At 41.5% G+C, this 17543-nt stretch overlaps 1 protein-coding gene across 4 annotated transcripts in view; it reads left to right on the forward strand.

Moving 5' to 3' along the window:
* The window catches only part of CLCN5 (chloride voltage-gated channel 5), a 214621-nt gene that overhangs the window by 166647 nt on the left and 30431 nt on the right, over positions 1–17543 (forward strand). For all 4 annotated transcript variants that reach the window (XM_069211865.1, XM_069211866.1, XM_069211868.1 and 1 more), the window contains one exon: positions 1162–1713. In XM_069211865.1, the coding sequence (XP_069067966.1) occupies positions 1162–1713 (552 nt within the window). The remainder of the gene's footprint in view (positions 1–1161; positions 1714–17543) is intronic.

The following is a 17543-nucleotide window of genomic DNA, read 5'->3' on the forward strand; positions in this document are numbered from 1 at the left end:
ATGCACTGGTGTACAGTGGGGTGGTAGAGAGTCATGCATTGGACTGATGTGGCGTAGATTCGCAAAGAGTGCAGTGGTGTATATTAGAGTAGTGTGGGTGAGAGTGCATTGGCATGGAGTAGTGAAGTGGCAGAGTGCAGTGTGGAGTGGCATAGAGTGCAGTGTCTAGTGTGGAGTGGTATAGAGTTGAGTGGCGTAGAGTGGAATATGCATGACCTGGTAGCACACTACCCTTACAGAAAACACATTTGCACAGACAAAGATCTTTTGCCTTCACATTATTATTGCTTCAGGAAAGGTGATGATAGGCATGTGCAGCAATCTCATAGTTCCTTCCACCCTTTGTTTTCTGTACTTCTGATTGGAGGCAGCATCATTGCTAACTGCAGTGAGAGCCATCATCTTGCGTGTCTAAGAAGCAGCTTGAAAATCACATTTGTAAGCGAATCAGTGCAAACTGACCCTTAAACCTTAGAGATCCACATCCCCTGTCTGGAAAATGTCTGTCAAAGTCAGATCCAACCCTGCCTCCTTTGTTCATAATCCAAGTTTATCATGCCATTTATGAGAGTATTTTGCAGCGTGCTCTTACACCTGCTGTCTGCATGACAGCCAGTCTCTGAGGTGAGGGGTACATGGGGATATCTGCTGAAGTCTGCACTTTCTAGTGGCGGGGCTGAGGGTCTGCTTGCCTGTCTACAGAGAGAGGGAAGGAGCGTGCCTGGTCCTGCAGTAGGAGAGACTCTCCCAGAGCCCTACCCGAGCAGAATGCAATTCATTTCTGCGTAGCAACAGTGGGAAACCACTTTTGGTTCTCACTGTTGCTGTGTCATTGCAGTGAATACCTGGATTTAGAATCCGGTATTTCCCCTGGTGAGAGCAAAATCTAGCATATAGACCTATATTTGGATACCTGTCAATGACAGGGATTTTTATTTTACAGAGGAGTGCTAGGTTTTATAAAATATCTGAAAATCGTATATAACTATTTTTGTACAGTAAATTAATGATTGGTTGAAATTATCTGTTGCGTATAGTAATTGTCACCCTACAGTGACTGGAGAAATCACATGATGTGCAAAAAATGACCGTTATTACATGACTGAGTCTCTGAACATTGCAAATTAACACACACTCATGCCTTGTTTCCTTTTCTGAAAGGTCAGTTATTACTTCCCTCTGAAGACCTTATGGAGATCTTTCTTTGCTGCTCTAGTGGCAGCATTTACACTGCGGTCCATCAATCCCTTTGGGAACAGCCGTCTGGTTCTCTTCTACGTGGAGTTTCACACGCCGTGGCACCTTCTGGAGCTGATTCCATTTATCCTGTTGGGTATGTTTGGAGGTCTCTGGGGGGCTTTCTTTATCCGTGCCAACATAGCCTGGTGCAGAAGGCGAAAGACTACCAAACTTGGTAAATATCCTGTGTTGGAGGTGCTTCTAGTGACTGCCATCACTGCTGTGTTGGCATTTCCTAATGAGTATACCCGCATCAGCACCAGTGAACTAATTTCTGAACTCTTTAATGACTGTGGACCGTTGGACGAATCCAAACTGTGTGATTATGTGACTGTCACTAACGCCACCAACAGCACTAATGAAAACCAAATACTAGACAAATCTGTCGGCCCGGGCGTCTACACAGCAATGTGGCAACTCTTCCTCGCCCTGATTCTCAAGGTTTTCATCACGGTTTTCACATTCGGCATGAAGGTACAGTTCATTTAATAGTCTGCTGTAAATGTTATGATACTACTTGTGAACACTAGGTTGTCAAATGGCAAGGGATGTAGAAATACTGAAATGCCTTTTTTGATTTTCTGCTACAGCAATGACCAATAATTCTTTAATATTAAATTATTGCAAGATCATATTACTATTGTTAGTCAGTGGGAACAAAATATTTAATTTCAAATTCTGCTCCAGAAATGCACGTTGTTCAATGTGTAAAATATTGGTAAGAAACTGGAAAGGAAAAAGGGCATGCAATGGCATAAACTAACATGCAGTTGTTACCAGTGACGAATGTAGGTACGCCCAAGAACAAAACACGTAAACTGTGTGTTATTAACCACCTAGTGATATGGTAGCTATGCATGACTAAATAGTAAAACACATCAATAATGGCAAAACGTTCCCAGTAATCATGAACATTTTCCATAATGTGAATATTTGCCAAAAACAGGCAACTTTTTTTCAAGACACCATGTATGACTAAATACTGAAACACACTAATACTGGCAAAACATTGTCCCAGTAATCGTGAACAATTTTGATAATGTCAATATTTGCTGAAAAACAGGCAATGTTCATACAAAGCATCAACAATTCCTTAGACTAGACAGGATAGTTTTTGGCAAAAAGTGGAAAACGTTATAAGAAAGAATGCTTCAATAGACCTTCTCATAACAGCCGTTATAGATTCATAAAGTAGAGGTACCAATGATTTGACCTATGATTGAGCGTTCAGCTAAATTTCTGTTTTTTAAGATGACAATATTTTTTAAAAGAGCAAAGGAGGGAGGAAAAGCAGTCAAAATAAGCATGCCCTGCTGAGTAACAAACTTATTAAACATTGCGCTCTACATTTGCATCATTTAAGCATGAAGGACAATGTTAGCCAAATAATAGGAAACCTCCAAGTCGAGAAAGGGTGTAGATATGAAAAATATAGTGAGGCAACTGAAGGTTTGCAAAAACAAAATCAATGATTTAATTGAAAGAACTAATTGGTTGAAGATGTTAAACCAGTTGCAAATATGAAAACAATGAATCATTTTGTTCATCGATTGACTAAATAATTTGCATCCATCCTTTATGAATGCGGGCATCATTGAACCAGTAAATGTGAAACTGAGAAAGAGAATGCAGCGAAGAGTTATAGAATGAGGTAATAGAAAATATATATATATATATCCTTACTCCAAAAAGTTTACAAAGTTAAAATACATTTTCAAGTTCTTTGAGGTCCAGGTGATAGACTGGAAAGCTACTGCAGATGTCTGAAAATCAAGATTACTGAAGAATTATATCTATAAATAATAATGCTTCTAGCACATGATGGCTGCAGGGGATTTACTCACTGGCCCTTTGTGTGTTTTTTGTGTTGATGACTTGATCTTTGGCAGACAACTATGATGATTTCCAAAATGATTTTTGTTATATATATATATATGTATATATGTGTATATATATGTATATATATGTTCGATGGCATGTGTAGCTGCAGATACACATGCTGTGCACATCCCGCCATCTAGTGTTGGGCTCGGAGTGTTACAAGTTGTTTTTCTTCGAAGAAGTCTTTTCGAGTCACAAGATCGAGGGACTCCTCCCCTTTCGGCTCCATTGCGCATGGGCGTCGACTCCATCTTAGATTGTGTTTTTTCCGCCATCGGGTTCGGACGTGTTCCTTTTCGCACCATGTTTCGGGTCGGAAAGTTAGTTAGAATCTCGGAAAACTCGTCGGTATTGTTTGCGTTCGGTATCGGGTTAGTTACAACAGATCGACACTGACTTTGGAAGAGCTCCGGTGGCCCTTCGGGGTTTTTTCGATCCCCCGTCGGGGCCTGGTCGGCGCGGCCACGTGTCTCTTCAAGGCTGATGGAACGGACCCCATTCCGCTTCTGCCCAAAATGTCACAACAAGTATCCGTATACAGATCAGCATCTGGTCTATAACTTGTGTTTGTCTCCAGAGCACAAGGAAGATACTTGTGAAGCCTGTCGAGCGTTTCGGTCGAGGAAGACATTAAGAGACCGAAGAGTGAGAAGACTGCAGATGGCGTCGGCGCCGACAGGACAAGGGCGTTTCGAGGAGGAAGAAGAAACCTTCTCCATTCAGGAGTCAGACTCAGACGAGCTTGATCCCGAAGAAACGCCGAAAACCGTGAGTAAGACGTCGAAACATAAAACTCACGAGAAGACCACAAAAGCCCAGGGGACACCACCGCTAACGGGCCATGGCTTAACCCGGAAAATAGGTGACCGATCATCGGCACCGAAAAAGGGCACTCTTGTGTCGAAGTCATCCGACTCCGGTCGAGATACCGGCACACAGCAATCTTGGGCCCGAGACAGCGGCTCCGAGCAAGTTCGGCACCGAGACAGTGGCACCGTAATAGGACGTCACCGAGACACCGCGACGCCGAAAATAAAGAAGGTTTCGTCGGAGCCCAAAAAGGCGACCGAAAAGGTTTTGATTCCGAAACACCCAGCCTCGGAACCGAAACAGGTTCATACACAGAGGAACAGGGGTTGTCCTCCCAAATGCAAGGACATAAGTTCGGACAAGAACTTGAATCAATGGAGCCAGACTACACTCAAAGGAGGCTCCACATTCAAAAGGACACAGGGAAGATAAGCACTCTTCCCCCAATTAAAATGAAAGGAAGACTTGCCTTTCAAGAAAAGGACAAGCAGCCACAGGCAAAGGTGGCAAGACAAACCACTCCGCCACCATCTCCACCACCATCAATGCACACATCACCGGTAGCCACTCCACCATTGATGCAATCCCCGACTCATACTGCAATGAGTCAAGATGATGCCGACGCATGGGACCTTTATGATGATCCGGTATCAGATAACAGCCCAGACTGTTACCCTGCGAGACCGTCACCACCTGAAGACAGTACATCCTACACGCAGGTGGTCTCAAGGGCAGCTGCTTTTCATAACGTCACCTTGCATGCAGAACCGATTGAGGATGACTTTTTGTTTAATACACTATCCTCCACTCATAGCCAATACCAACGCTTACCTATGCTCCCTGGAATGCTAAAACACTTCAAACAAGTATTTCAGGATCCTGTGAAAGGCAGGGCAATAACTCCAAGGGTGGAGAAAAAGTACAAGCCACCGCCAACAGACCCTGTTTATATTACGCAGCAATTGACACCAGACTCTGTGGTTGTTGGGGCAGCTCGCAAGAGAGCAAACTCTCACACTTCGGGAGATGCTCCACCTCCAGACAAGGAGAGTCGCAAATTCGACACTGCGGGAAAAGGGTTGCAGCACAAGCAGCAAATCAATGGCGCATTGCCAACTTACAAGCACTTCTGGCAAGATATGATAGAACTCATTGGGACGAAATGCAGCATTTCATAGAACACTTACCCAAAGAGTTCCAGAAAAGGGCACAACAAGTGGTGGAGGAAGGACAAAGTATCTCAAATATTCAGATACGGTCAGCAATGGATGCAGCAGATACAGCTGCAAGGACTGTAAATACTACGGTAACAATAAGGAGACACGCATGGTTGCGTACGTCAGGATTCAAGCCGGAACTACAACAAGCCGTGCTGAATATGCCCTTTAATGAACAGCAGTTGTTTGGGCCGGAGGTGGACACTGCTATTGAGAAACTTAAAAAAGACACTGATAAGGCAAAAGCCATGGGCGCACTCTACTCCCCACAGAGCAGAGGCACATTTCGCAAGACACAATTTAGGGGGGGGGGGTTTCGAGGTCAACCCACAGAAGCCACAACCTCACAAGCAAGGCCCACTTATCAAAGCCAATATCAGCAGGGAAGTTTTCGGGGACAATATAGAGGGGGACAATTCCCAAAAAATAGAGGGAAGTTCCAAAGTCCCAAAACTCCTCAAAACAAGCAGTGACTTCCACGTCACAAATCCCCAACACATAACACCTGTGGGGGGGAGACTAACCAAGTTTTACAAACATTGGGAGGAATTAACAAGAGACACTTGGGTCCTAGCAATTATCCAGCATGGTTATTGCATAGAATTTCTCAAATTCCCTCCAAACGTCCCACCGAAAACACACAATGTCAAAAGAACACATGGATCTTCTAGGACTAGAGGTCCAAGCGTTGCTACAAAAAGGAGCAATAGAATTAGTACCAATTCAACAGAAAGGAACAGGAGTTTACTCTCTGTACTTTCTTATACCCAAAAAGGACAAGACTCTAAGACCTATATTAGATCTCAGAACATTAAATACCTACATCAAATCAGATCACTTTCACATGGTGACATTACAGGACGTAATCCCACTGCTCAAACAACAAGACTACATGACAACACTAGACCTAAAGGATGCATATTTCCATATACCGATACATCCTTCACACAGAAAGTACTTAAGGTTTGTATTCCAAGGGGTACATTACCAATTCAAAGTGTTGCCATTCGGTATAACAACTGCGCCAAGAGTTTTTACAAAATGCCTGGCAGTCGTAGCTGCACATACCAGAAGGCAGCAAATACATGTGTTCCCGTACCTAGACGATTGGTTAATCAAAACCAACACGCTAGAACGGTGTTCACAACACACAAAGTATGTCATAGAAACCCTCCACAAACTAGGTTTCTCAATCAACTACACAAAGTCACACCTTCAGCCGTGTCAAACACAGCAATACTTAGGGACGACAGTCAACACAACAAAAGGGATTGCCACTCCAAGCCCACAAAGGGTACAGGCATTTCACAATGTAATACAGGCCATGTATCCAAAACAAAGAATACAAGTCAAAATGGTGATGAAACTCCTAGGCATGATGTCCTCATGCATAGCCGTTGTCCCAAACGCAAGGTTGCACATGCGGCCCTTACAACAGTGCCTAGCATCACAATGGTCACAGGCACAGGGTCAACTTCTAGATCTAGTGTTGATAGACCGCCAAACATACACCTCGCTTCAATGGTGGAACAATATAAATTTAAACCAAGGGCGGCCTTTCCAAGACCCAGTGCCACAATATGTAATAACGACAGATGCCTCCATGATAGGGTGGGGAGCACACCTCAATCAACACAGCATCCAGAAACAATGGGACACTCAGCAAAAACAGTTTCACATAAATCACTTAGAACTACTGGCAGTATTTCTAGCGTAAAAGGCATTTCAACCCATAATAAGCCACAAACACATTCTTGTCAAAACAGACATGACAACGATGTATTACCTAAACAAACAGGGAGGGACATATTCAACACAGTTGTGTCTCCTGGCACAGAGAATGTGGCATTGGGCGATTCACAACCACATTCCCCTAATAGCACAATTTATTTCAGGGATTCAGAATCAATTAGCAGACAATCTCTCTCGGGATCACCAACAGATCCATGAATGGGAGATTCACCCCCAAATACTGAACACTTACTTCCAAAGTTGGGGAACACCACAAATAGATCTATTTGCAACAAAAGAAAACGCAAAATGCCGAAACTTCGCATCCAGGTACCCACAAGATCAGTCTCAGGGCAATGCGTTATGGATGAGTTGGTCAGGGATATTTGCATACGCTTTTCCCCCTCTCCCACTCCTTCCATATCTGGTAAACAAGTTGAGTCAAAACAAACTCAGACTAATATTAATAGCGCCAACTTGGGCAAGACAACCTTGGTACACAACACTACTAGACCTCTCAGTAGTGCCTCATGTCAAAATACCAAACAGACCAGATCTGTTAACTCAACACAAACAACAGATCAGACACCCAAATCCAGCATCGCTGAATCTAGCAATTTGGCTCCTGAAGTCCTAGAGTTCGGACACTTAGACCTTACACAGGAATGTATAGAAGTCATAAAACAAGCTAGGAAACCTACCACTAGACATTGCTATGCAAATAAGTGGAAAAGATTTGTTTATTACTGCCATAATAATCAAATTCAACCTTTACACGCATCTGCCAAAGACATCGTAAGATACTTACTACATTTGCAAAAGTCAAAGCTAGCTTTTTCTTCCATTAAGATACATCTTACCGCAATTTCAGCTTACCTGCTAATTACGCACTCAACTTCACTATTTAGGATACCAGTCATAAAAGCGTTTATGGAAGGCCTAAAGAGAATTATACCACCAAGAACACCACCAGTTCCTTCATGGAGCCTCAACATTGTCTTAACACGACTCATGGGTCCACCCTTTGAGCCCATGCACTCTTGTGAAATGCAATACTTAACATGGAAAGTTGCATTTCTAATTGCCATCACATCTCTAAGAAGAGTAAGTGAGATTCAAGCATTTACCATACAAGAACCATTTATTCAAATACACAAGCATAAAGTAGTTCTACGGACAAATCCTAAATTTTTACCAAAAGTCACATCACCGTTCCACTTGAATCAAACAGTAGAATTACCAGTGTTCTTCCCACAGCCAGATTCTGTAGCTGAAAGAGCACTACATACATTAGACATCAAAAGAGCGTTAATGTACTACATTGACAGAACAAAACAAATTCGGAAAACAAAACAATTATTTGTTGCTTTCCAAAAACCTCATGCAGGAAATCAGATTTCCAAACAAGGCATTTGCTAGATGGATAGTTAAGTGCATTCAAACCTGATATCTTAAAGCAAAAAGAGAACTGCCTATTACACCTAAGGCACACTCGACTAGAAAGAAAGGTGCTACCATGGCCTTTCTAGGAAATATTCCAATGACTGAAATATGTAAGGCAGCCATGGTCTATGCCTCATATGTTTACCAAACACTACTGTGTGGATGTGTTAACAGCACAACAAGCCACAGTAGGCCAAGCAGTATTACGAACTTTGTTTCAAACAACTTCAACTCCTACAGGCTAAACCACCGCTTTTGGGGAGATAACTGCTTACTAGTCTATGAACAGCATGTGTATCTGCAGCTACACATGCCATCGAACGGAAAATGTCACTTACCCAGTGTACATCTGTTCGTGGCATGAGTCGCTGCAGATTCACATGCGCCCACCCGCCTCCCCGGGAGCCTGTAGCCGTCTCGAAGTTGATCTTGAACATTTGCAAATTTCTAAATATATCACTTTAAACTACATTATGTACATACATATTCACTCCATTGCATGGGCACTATTACTATAATACACAACTCCTACCTCACCCTCTGCGGGGAAAACAATCTAAGATTGAGTCGACGCCCATGCGTAATGGAGCCGAAAAGGGAGGAGTCCCTCGATCTTGTGACTCGAAAAGACTTCTTCGAAGAAAAACAACTTGTAACACTCCGAGCCCAACACTAGATGGCGGGATGTGCACAGCATGTGAATCTGCAGCGACTCATGCCACGAACAGATGTACACTGGGTAAGTGACATTTTCCATATATACACACACACACATTCATAAATAGTGACATGTAAATTTGTTGAATTGTTTGGCTGTTTCTTAATCAAAGATTTGGTCATGGCTATGGTTTTAAGAACTTCGTTTGACGTATTTAACAAATCTCGATTCCTGCACAAACTCGCAATTAACGCCAAATGTGTATTTCAAGTGTGGCACAAATTGTACAGCCCCATGGTATTTACCCACATGATTTTTACCTGAAAGACCCGCCAGAAATCTTCAGCTAAAATGTACAGTCGTGCTTCTCAGAATAGCAAAAGCATGTGTAATTTGCACAATATCCCCCATTCTAAGGTTCAGAACTCAGAATGGTTCAGTAATTATGCACCAGCTAAATTCCAGCCTTTGTATTTAACTGGTGCACAGTTTGTGCCTGAGATTATGCAAAGGTTGGAATTAGGGAGTCGGTCTTTGAAATACAGTTTCTGTTTTTTCTTCATACAAGAAGCAGAAATGATAGACAATATGTCCTACTTCAAACATAATTTGAATGTCACATGGTTTCATTAGATCCAAGGATGATAGTACTCCATTTATATAGTAAAAGTAAAACATAAACTTTCAGCATTTTAAGATTCAGGTTGTGTTTAATTTGATACATGAGCACATCCTCTTGTTGGTAACAAATACTGTGAAACTGAGGTTTTTTTTTTATCCTCCATCTCTGAGGGTGCGGCTTGCTGTGCCTAAGAATATTATTGTGACAGTGCAGCTTTAGTATAAGAAACGTAGAAACTCAAAACTTGAGCACCGCCAATGCTGCAAGGAGATAATTCCAGAGCTCCACTAGACATAGTCCCTAGAAATGACGAAAGATGCAAAGAACCACTAGTGATTATGGCCTGCCATTTGTTTTGGCAGTGCACCCCAGCTGCAGGGAAACAGATGCTGAATTGATTTACAGACTTTTTCAAATGTCTATTACAAAATTAGCATTGCCCTCACTTTCCATAGCCATGCCCCGATAAATATTCATGAAGCTCAAAAGTACGTTAAACATTTCAAGTGTCTACCAAAAATTACATAGATCTGTGAAATTGTATCCGGCTCATAAGCTTATCCAAATCTTTTGGAACCAATCCTTTAAACTTGCCCTTCTGTATTGGAGCTCATTGAAACCTGAAATTCCTGTGCTGGCCTTAACTTGCCAAATTTCACTTAGGTTTATTAAGCAGATCAGATGTATCTGCAGTTCATCATTTTGATGACGCCTCCTGTGTTCCACTCAACTGTCCCATCCTTGAATGATTTGCATGAAACTCAAAATATCAAGAGTAAGCTAAACCTATTAAATGTGTGTCATGTTTCATGTGGATTTATCAAAGAATGGACCAGTTAATAGCAAATATTCACTTTTTTGTTCAGCCTTTTATCTATGCCCCTTGATGAATCTGCCAGTGGTAAAATACTAGTAGTAAGTTAGACATGCTCCTTGTGTTCCGAATTTTGTGCAAGATTGTCAAAGGGCTCTAAACCTGATGACAATCAAACACCTTTTCAACTGTCAAATTACATTTTTAACTTATTGATGCCAATATTTGAAAAACTAATGAAATGATTAACAGGCGAAGCGAATTTCAAGTTTCATGCCAAGTTTGCTGTAATTATTTTCATCTTAATTTCCTGTTGCCAATGGCAAAGTTTCAGACAGTTAAAATTGGAACCACTGTTTTTGATGCCCTCTCCCATGACAGATCTGCATGAAACTTAACATGCCAAAACTAAACCAGTTTTTTTTTTTTGGTGTCATAAAAATCCATCAAATGGTGCCAAGGTTTTTAACTAAATAAACCACTCCTTTTCAGAGGAAACTCTGACCTAACCATAACTACAAATTTGCTAAATGTAATTGTTCCAAAATAAATATGTATGGATGATCGGAGTTTCCACTGAAAGTGCCTTTTTTGTTTTGCTGATAACTTTGGCCATGCTTCATAAGTCTACGTGAAGTTTCCAAAAAGAACGTTTTTCCTATGGTAATTCCCATAAAACCAGATACAGGAAAAACGGCTGAGCTGAAGCACACCTAATTTGGTAAAAGTTAGAAATGTATTCAGAAATCATGCTTTTTGTGATTTAATGTGAGTCTGTTTAGCTGTTTTTGAGAAATTTTGGAAAGAGGTACTCTGCTTGGGTCTAAAGGAGTTACAAAGTTAGGGTATATCTGGACAGGTTGTTCTGTTGGAGACCTGCAATGCCGAATATTGGGGGGAATAAATAGGAGCCTTTGCTTGGCTGAAAGAGTTTTTTTTCTCCCATCAGCTACTCTGTACCACGGTACCAAGTGATTTTAATTAGCTGACCACAATTCAGTAGAAAATATTGTGGCTCCCATTATAGGACTTGGTGACTTTATCCCTTGTCCTGAAAAGTTAAAAAAAAAATAATAATAATTAGGGTGCAAACGAGTAGGGTAGCAACACCCTAAGCCCCAGGCATTTGTGGGGGCAAACTCGAAGGGACACCCCAGGGCAAAACTTATTCACAAATCATGCCCCGGGGGCCATAGTGTTCCTGCGGACACAGCACAGCCCTCCTGTGAATACTGCTGTACTCTGATGGAACTGCCGCTCAAGTGTCACCCCGAATAATCCATCAATAACTCTAGCAATAGTTACTCTAGTCTTTTCTTCTAAAAGATGGTGCAGCTTATATAAGGTTGTAAAAAGGTAATAACATAGTGGAATTCAAATACAGAAGAAATACATATGGATAACATATCCTTCTTGCATCTGTAGCCTTTCCAACACTACACGTCCATTATGGTTGCCCCAGTTCTGATGTGCATCAGACACAATGCTAGCCTTGTACTCCATATATGGTGGTCTCCCCTCTAATTTGACTGTATCCAAATACATTGGCGGGCTACAGTGGTACTCGACTATTGTCCTCTTGGGGTGACTGGACACACACCATACCATTAAGCTTCCAGCTGCATCACAGGACTCCAGCAAGTTCTGGTACATCTGGAGGCAAGGCTTTATTCCTTCAGGTATATCCACATAGTGGTGTTTTAACTAGAATTACGAGGGAGTAGCAGGATATTATCTTAAGTCCTGTAACACTGAATGCCAGTGGGGAGTGCTTTGTGAGCTACTGCTAACAACACAGTGAGGCGCAGGCTCTGTGATAAAATGGAGTTCAACACTGCCTACTTTGAGAGATCACTTATTATTTTAACCCCATCTTGAATTTTAGCGTTACATGCTGGCACATCTTTCCAAACTACAAACAATGTCAAAGGGTTCTTAAGTAGGTTTAGAAAATGAGCCCAGTTATGCAGCTGGTAGCCGCCGCCTTTCTACAAATTTTCTCAGTGGCACTGTACAGCATGATTGAATGAACACAAAGTTGCAGTCCTTTAGTGCAACTACGTTTATACACAGTGGTGTACACATTAGTTGGCTTTGCTGCATTAGTCTCTTAACATTTTTCATAGTATTCTATTTTACTTTTAGAGATTTTCACAAAGATGGTTACTTAGGAAATGCTTATTCTTTTTGCAGATATCAGTGATCATGAGCCGGGTGGCAATCCATTTTTAGCTTTGTCCTCTGGCCCTGAAGAAGCTGCCCCACGTCTCAAGCAGTGAAACATGTTGGCCTTCCCTAACTAAGGTCTACACTTGAAGTTTCGCTTTCTAATATGTGATTAATGGAATACATATAAACACAAAGCAACAAAACCATCAACACATTTTTAGTACTTCACATGATTACTACAGCACATCCATAACAATTAGAGGATTTAGACACAACTGTTCAAACTGCACCCCACTAATGATGTCACTAGTGATTAAGCCAAGCTTGTGCTGTTATAAGAGGGTGGGTGGTGAACATAGAAAGACCTGCCACTAATAGTGATGAGAGGCCTTTGCAGGAGGCCCAATTCACACTGCTTCTCCCCCAAAATGATCTATGGAGCACACAAGTGATGGGAAACCCAGGACACTTGATATGATTCATTAGTGTTCCCCACTGGTAGCTCCTGTGAAGTGTCTCCGCCTATTTGTTGAGACAGTATCACAGTCTCTAGCACTGTTGCAGTAATACCTTTGCATACATTCTCCGAGTGAAAGCACAGCATCTGAAAACTCATTGAAGCTATGTCACTTAGACACGTTAAGATTTATAAGCGCTACTGGACCCAATGTATTTTCATTCAAGGCATGTGAGTTTACTTATGTCAATATAAGGGCAACAATGCAATGCTCTTGTGTTCATTTGCTCTTCTATAGAAAAAAGATAGTCAAAAATAAAATCTTATGGGTAAATAACTTAAAACTTGGTTCCAAGTTGCAGAGGACATGAGTTGTATTTAAACTTTGTCGAGGTCTAGCCCATGTTTTCCCATTCAAATAAAGATAACTATTTATTTAGCTCACCCTGATCTCAATGTAAATTTTCTGTTAAAAGGAAGAACACCTGGTAGTCTTGAGCATATACATCCCAAACACCCCAATATAGACCATGCAGTGCTTTCATGTAGATATTAAATAAGTTAAGGGAGCTTCACGGTCCTGGCATTTTATTCTGGGAGATGTGTGAGAGAATTCCTTAAAACAACCTATTCAAGGCCTACAAACACCAGCAACACCCTAGGTGATGTGTAACTCTACTTGAAAGTCACCTCTGATTTATTATTGGTAGTAGTGAAAGCTAAAGGCGGACACAGCAGCAATAAAAGGGCCTCTTCCCCTTTTGTTGACAGTTCTTTACTTGCATCTCACATAACCAGTTGAGTTCTATCTTGTCTGAGGCCAAATTGGCTATCCAAACTAACCCTTGGGATTCAAATGATGTGGCATGTGGAGTAGTCACTGTTTTGTCCAGTACTAGATATGGTGTGCCTGCTATAGTGGGTTTCTTCGTTGGACCTTCTGAGTCAAATGTGGATATCTTTAGGAAACGAGTCAACCAGAGATTCTTTTATTTTTTCCTGTGTCTTTTCCCTAGGAATAATTGATTATTAATTACTCTTATGTTTTTTTTTCCATCTCCTCTGCTTGCTTGTTAACTAAGTTTGAGGGATGGTTCACCTGGGCACGCACTTGTTAGCATTCATGCTCAGACTTTCTGTATATCCTCTTCCAAGTCTGACTATCTGAAAACCAGGGAATCTACTGGAGTTGAGGATAGTTACTGTATACTAATTACTTAATGACAGTTGTTTATATTGGTTACCTGGTTCTAGGCAGGCCTAGGATTGATTCAGGTGTTATGGATGTTCTATATTTGGCCACTGTGTCCTGAAAGGACTAGGTGAATCGTAGCGCTCTCCTTTTCTGAAAGGCCTGTTAATACAGTATTGATCTACTATAACTCATCAGTGGCTTCACTGTAAACGTTACTGCCTTCAGCTATTCCTTCAGAAAAATGAGTCTTTATTCTGCTGAAACTTCATCTCCATATAGCCCCACAATGAATGTGGGCTCTCCTTGCCCGAGCTAGCACCAGATATTTGCTTTCATGTTGTCTGAGGCTGGGCTAATGTACGTGAGCAGGCAGTGTATTAGCAGGTTTGATCTGTGACTTAAATGATTTAAAGTTCAGAATAGTGAGTTGTTTAGACTTCCGCCCTTGTTTATGGACTATAGTGACTCCTCCTCCTTGTCCTGCTTTACATTTGGTCTACAGAATATTATATATTCTAATAGCATATGATTTTTCTTTCAAGGGTTAATCTTTAAACAGAGTCTCTGATATCTCTACATGATAAATATTACCCTCCTTCAAAACTAAAAACAAGTCTGTGGCATGCACAGCTACAGATTGATCATTCACCAGTGAGATTTTTAGTGAAGTTTGGGAATGTTTGCTCCTGCTCTTAGAAGCGAGCTGCGGAGAAACCCCAGAGCTCATTATTTGAGAGTATTTTTTAAGCCTATCTAAAATAGCCATGTGAGGCTTTACTTTAGTGTTTTGCCTTAGCAAAAGTTCACCTGGTTTCAGGGGACTCTACTTCGTTTTTATACATGCTGGTATGTACATCATCTAATTGAAATATAATGGCAAAAGAGAATCTCAGTAGCCTTTATTTTTTGAAGCCCTCCTAAATATACGTATGGATGCTTTACTTTAATATTCTTGCTTTGTAGACGTTCAGCTCTGTACAAGGGACTCCTTCCTTTCGAGACATGCTAGCAAATAACTCATCTCATTGATTTATAATGACAATAGAGATGTCATGTTGTTAGGGGTCTGGTAGCTTACATGAAGCGTATTACTCTACTTGGTGACATTGTTTATTCACAATCTCAGTCTTGGTGTAATCTGGTTGGGCCTAAGGGACATTGGGTCTGATGCATCTACAGGCAGGTGGCAAGTGCATCTAATTTGTATTTATAAAGCAAAGCTAGCCCAAAGGCAGATCATGTACATGGTAAAAGACCTGCATAAAGTCAACAACTGTTAAGTGAGATAGCTATTTTGTAGACTGTTAATGCATGGTTCTTTGAAGTGGTTCATCTTCAAAACTTTCCTAAATTGGAACAGCTTTGAAGTGGTCCTGATGAATATGAGGATGTTTTTCCAGATCCTGCGTGTGTTCATATGAGTTCTGATGGTCTCCTGGTTGGTTGTAGGTGTGATGAGAACCACCAGGGATTGGTCAGCCTTGCCTACAACATAAGCAGTGGTACTGGTCATGATGTCTTTGTAAATGATTCACATGGTTATGAATATGCTGCGGGCTGGCAAAAGAACCCAATGTAGTTCTGTCAGAATGATGGTGATGTGATCATATTTTCAGCAGGTCCTGGATGATGTATGCCACACTTTGTAAGATGCTGTTGAGGGGACACCAGTATGTAGTCTGGAAGCCCATTCAGCAAGGCATTACCATGACACTAATGCAAGAGTATTGGGGTAGTTCTGAAGTCACTTTTCAGACAAAACTGTTTCACTTTCTTTAAACAATGAAAGTGAGCTGGTACCAGGCCGCTTTTGTGTGTGTTTTTTGGGGAGGGGGTTTATTTGCCATTGTATATCTTGAGGGTGAAGTTGATGCCCATGGTGAGTTCAAGAAACTTGGAATTCAGTGAAAGTTGACGTTTGAAGCTGTCCAGGTTTATGTTGTTGACTCAGGTTTGTACTCTGTTCTGTCTTGTTTGGGTTTCATGTTTCAGTTCTGCCCTGGAGAGCCAGGTCTGGATGGAGTGCGGGTAGTGTTTTGGGCTTTGGATGTCTGATTCAAAGGAGACTTTGAAGTAGAGTTGTGTATCATTTGCATATTAGTGATCCTTGATCTGTGATTAGGGAAGCAAGAGTCTACATAAAGAAGTTGAAGTTGGCCAGAGACCGTATAGAGACCTGGGAACAAATGGGAGTTGGTTGGAAAGGTACGATGAAAACCAGTAAAGGAAATTGCAGGTGAATCATATTCAAGATTCCGTAGTTGTTATGGGGGTGGGATGGTTGACTGTGTTGAAGTCTGCTGAAAAATCGAGCAGTATCATGAGGCAGGAGATCTGTTAATCTGTGGCCAGGAGGACATAGTCTGTGATGTGTAAGCTAGTTGTCTCTGTGATGCAGCATGATCTGAAGCCATACTGGTAGTCGTGCAGGAGATGATTAGCATTCATGTGGTTTTTAGATTGAACGTAGACTGCTTTTTCAGTGATCTAGCTAATAAATGGTCTGGTTGTTGGTGAGGACATGAGTGTAGAATGTTTATTTCTTTAGAAGTGGGAGGATTTGCCCTCTCTGTAGAGCTCCTGGGAAAAGGCCTTGTTTGAGGCAGTCATTGACAGTGGTGAGTAGAGGTGAGAGAGGGTCCCCAGAGAGCTTTGGTGGAGGTCAAGGATAAGACATTCATAAGAAGTGGCATTGAAGGATCACCATTCTACAGAAAGGCGAGCGTTTAAGGGATGAAACAGACTTGATGTTGTCACTGAGCTGTCAGATCTTCTGTATTTTCTGACTCGAAAAAGATTTTGCTGGCCTTGCACTTCTCTGGGGAGTGAGGAGCAGCTGAACCTGGTAGGGCATAGATGCAGTGCTTAATTGTCTTAAAAAAGATTGTTTTTTTGTGTGGCTTAATTGATGGTGTTGGTATAAAACTTTGCTTTGGCTGATGTGATGAACTTGTCTGCATGTTTCGTGGAGGGCTTCAGTATTATGTGATCATTAGGAGTTCGTTTTTGCTTCCTGTCTGCCGATACATAGTTTATTTTTAGGAAGGTCTTTATAGCACCAGGGTGCTGATGGCATTGACTTGCAGTTGTGTGATTGAATTGGGATGTGGATGTTCACATAGTTTTCCCAAAAAAATGTTGAAGTGTTTAGAAAGGTGTGTTGGTTTCAGACGTGGAGTTGACAGGGTAAAAAATTAGATTGCCTAAGGAGAAATGTTTGTAGCATCTGAAGGTTTGGTCTTCTCTTTTGGATTTACCTTAGCTTGTTGGTTGGAAGCTGAGCCGGGAGATGGGGGTGAGTTCAAAC

This window comes from Pleurodeles waltl, chromosome 10 (assembly GCF_031143425.1).
Source record: "Pleurodeles waltl isolate 20211129_DDA chromosome 10, aPleWal1.hap1.20221129, whole genome shotgun sequence".
Classification (NCBI taxonomy): domain Eukaryota; kingdom Metazoa; phylum Chordata; class Amphibia; order Caudata; family Salamandridae; genus Pleurodeles; species Pleurodeles waltl.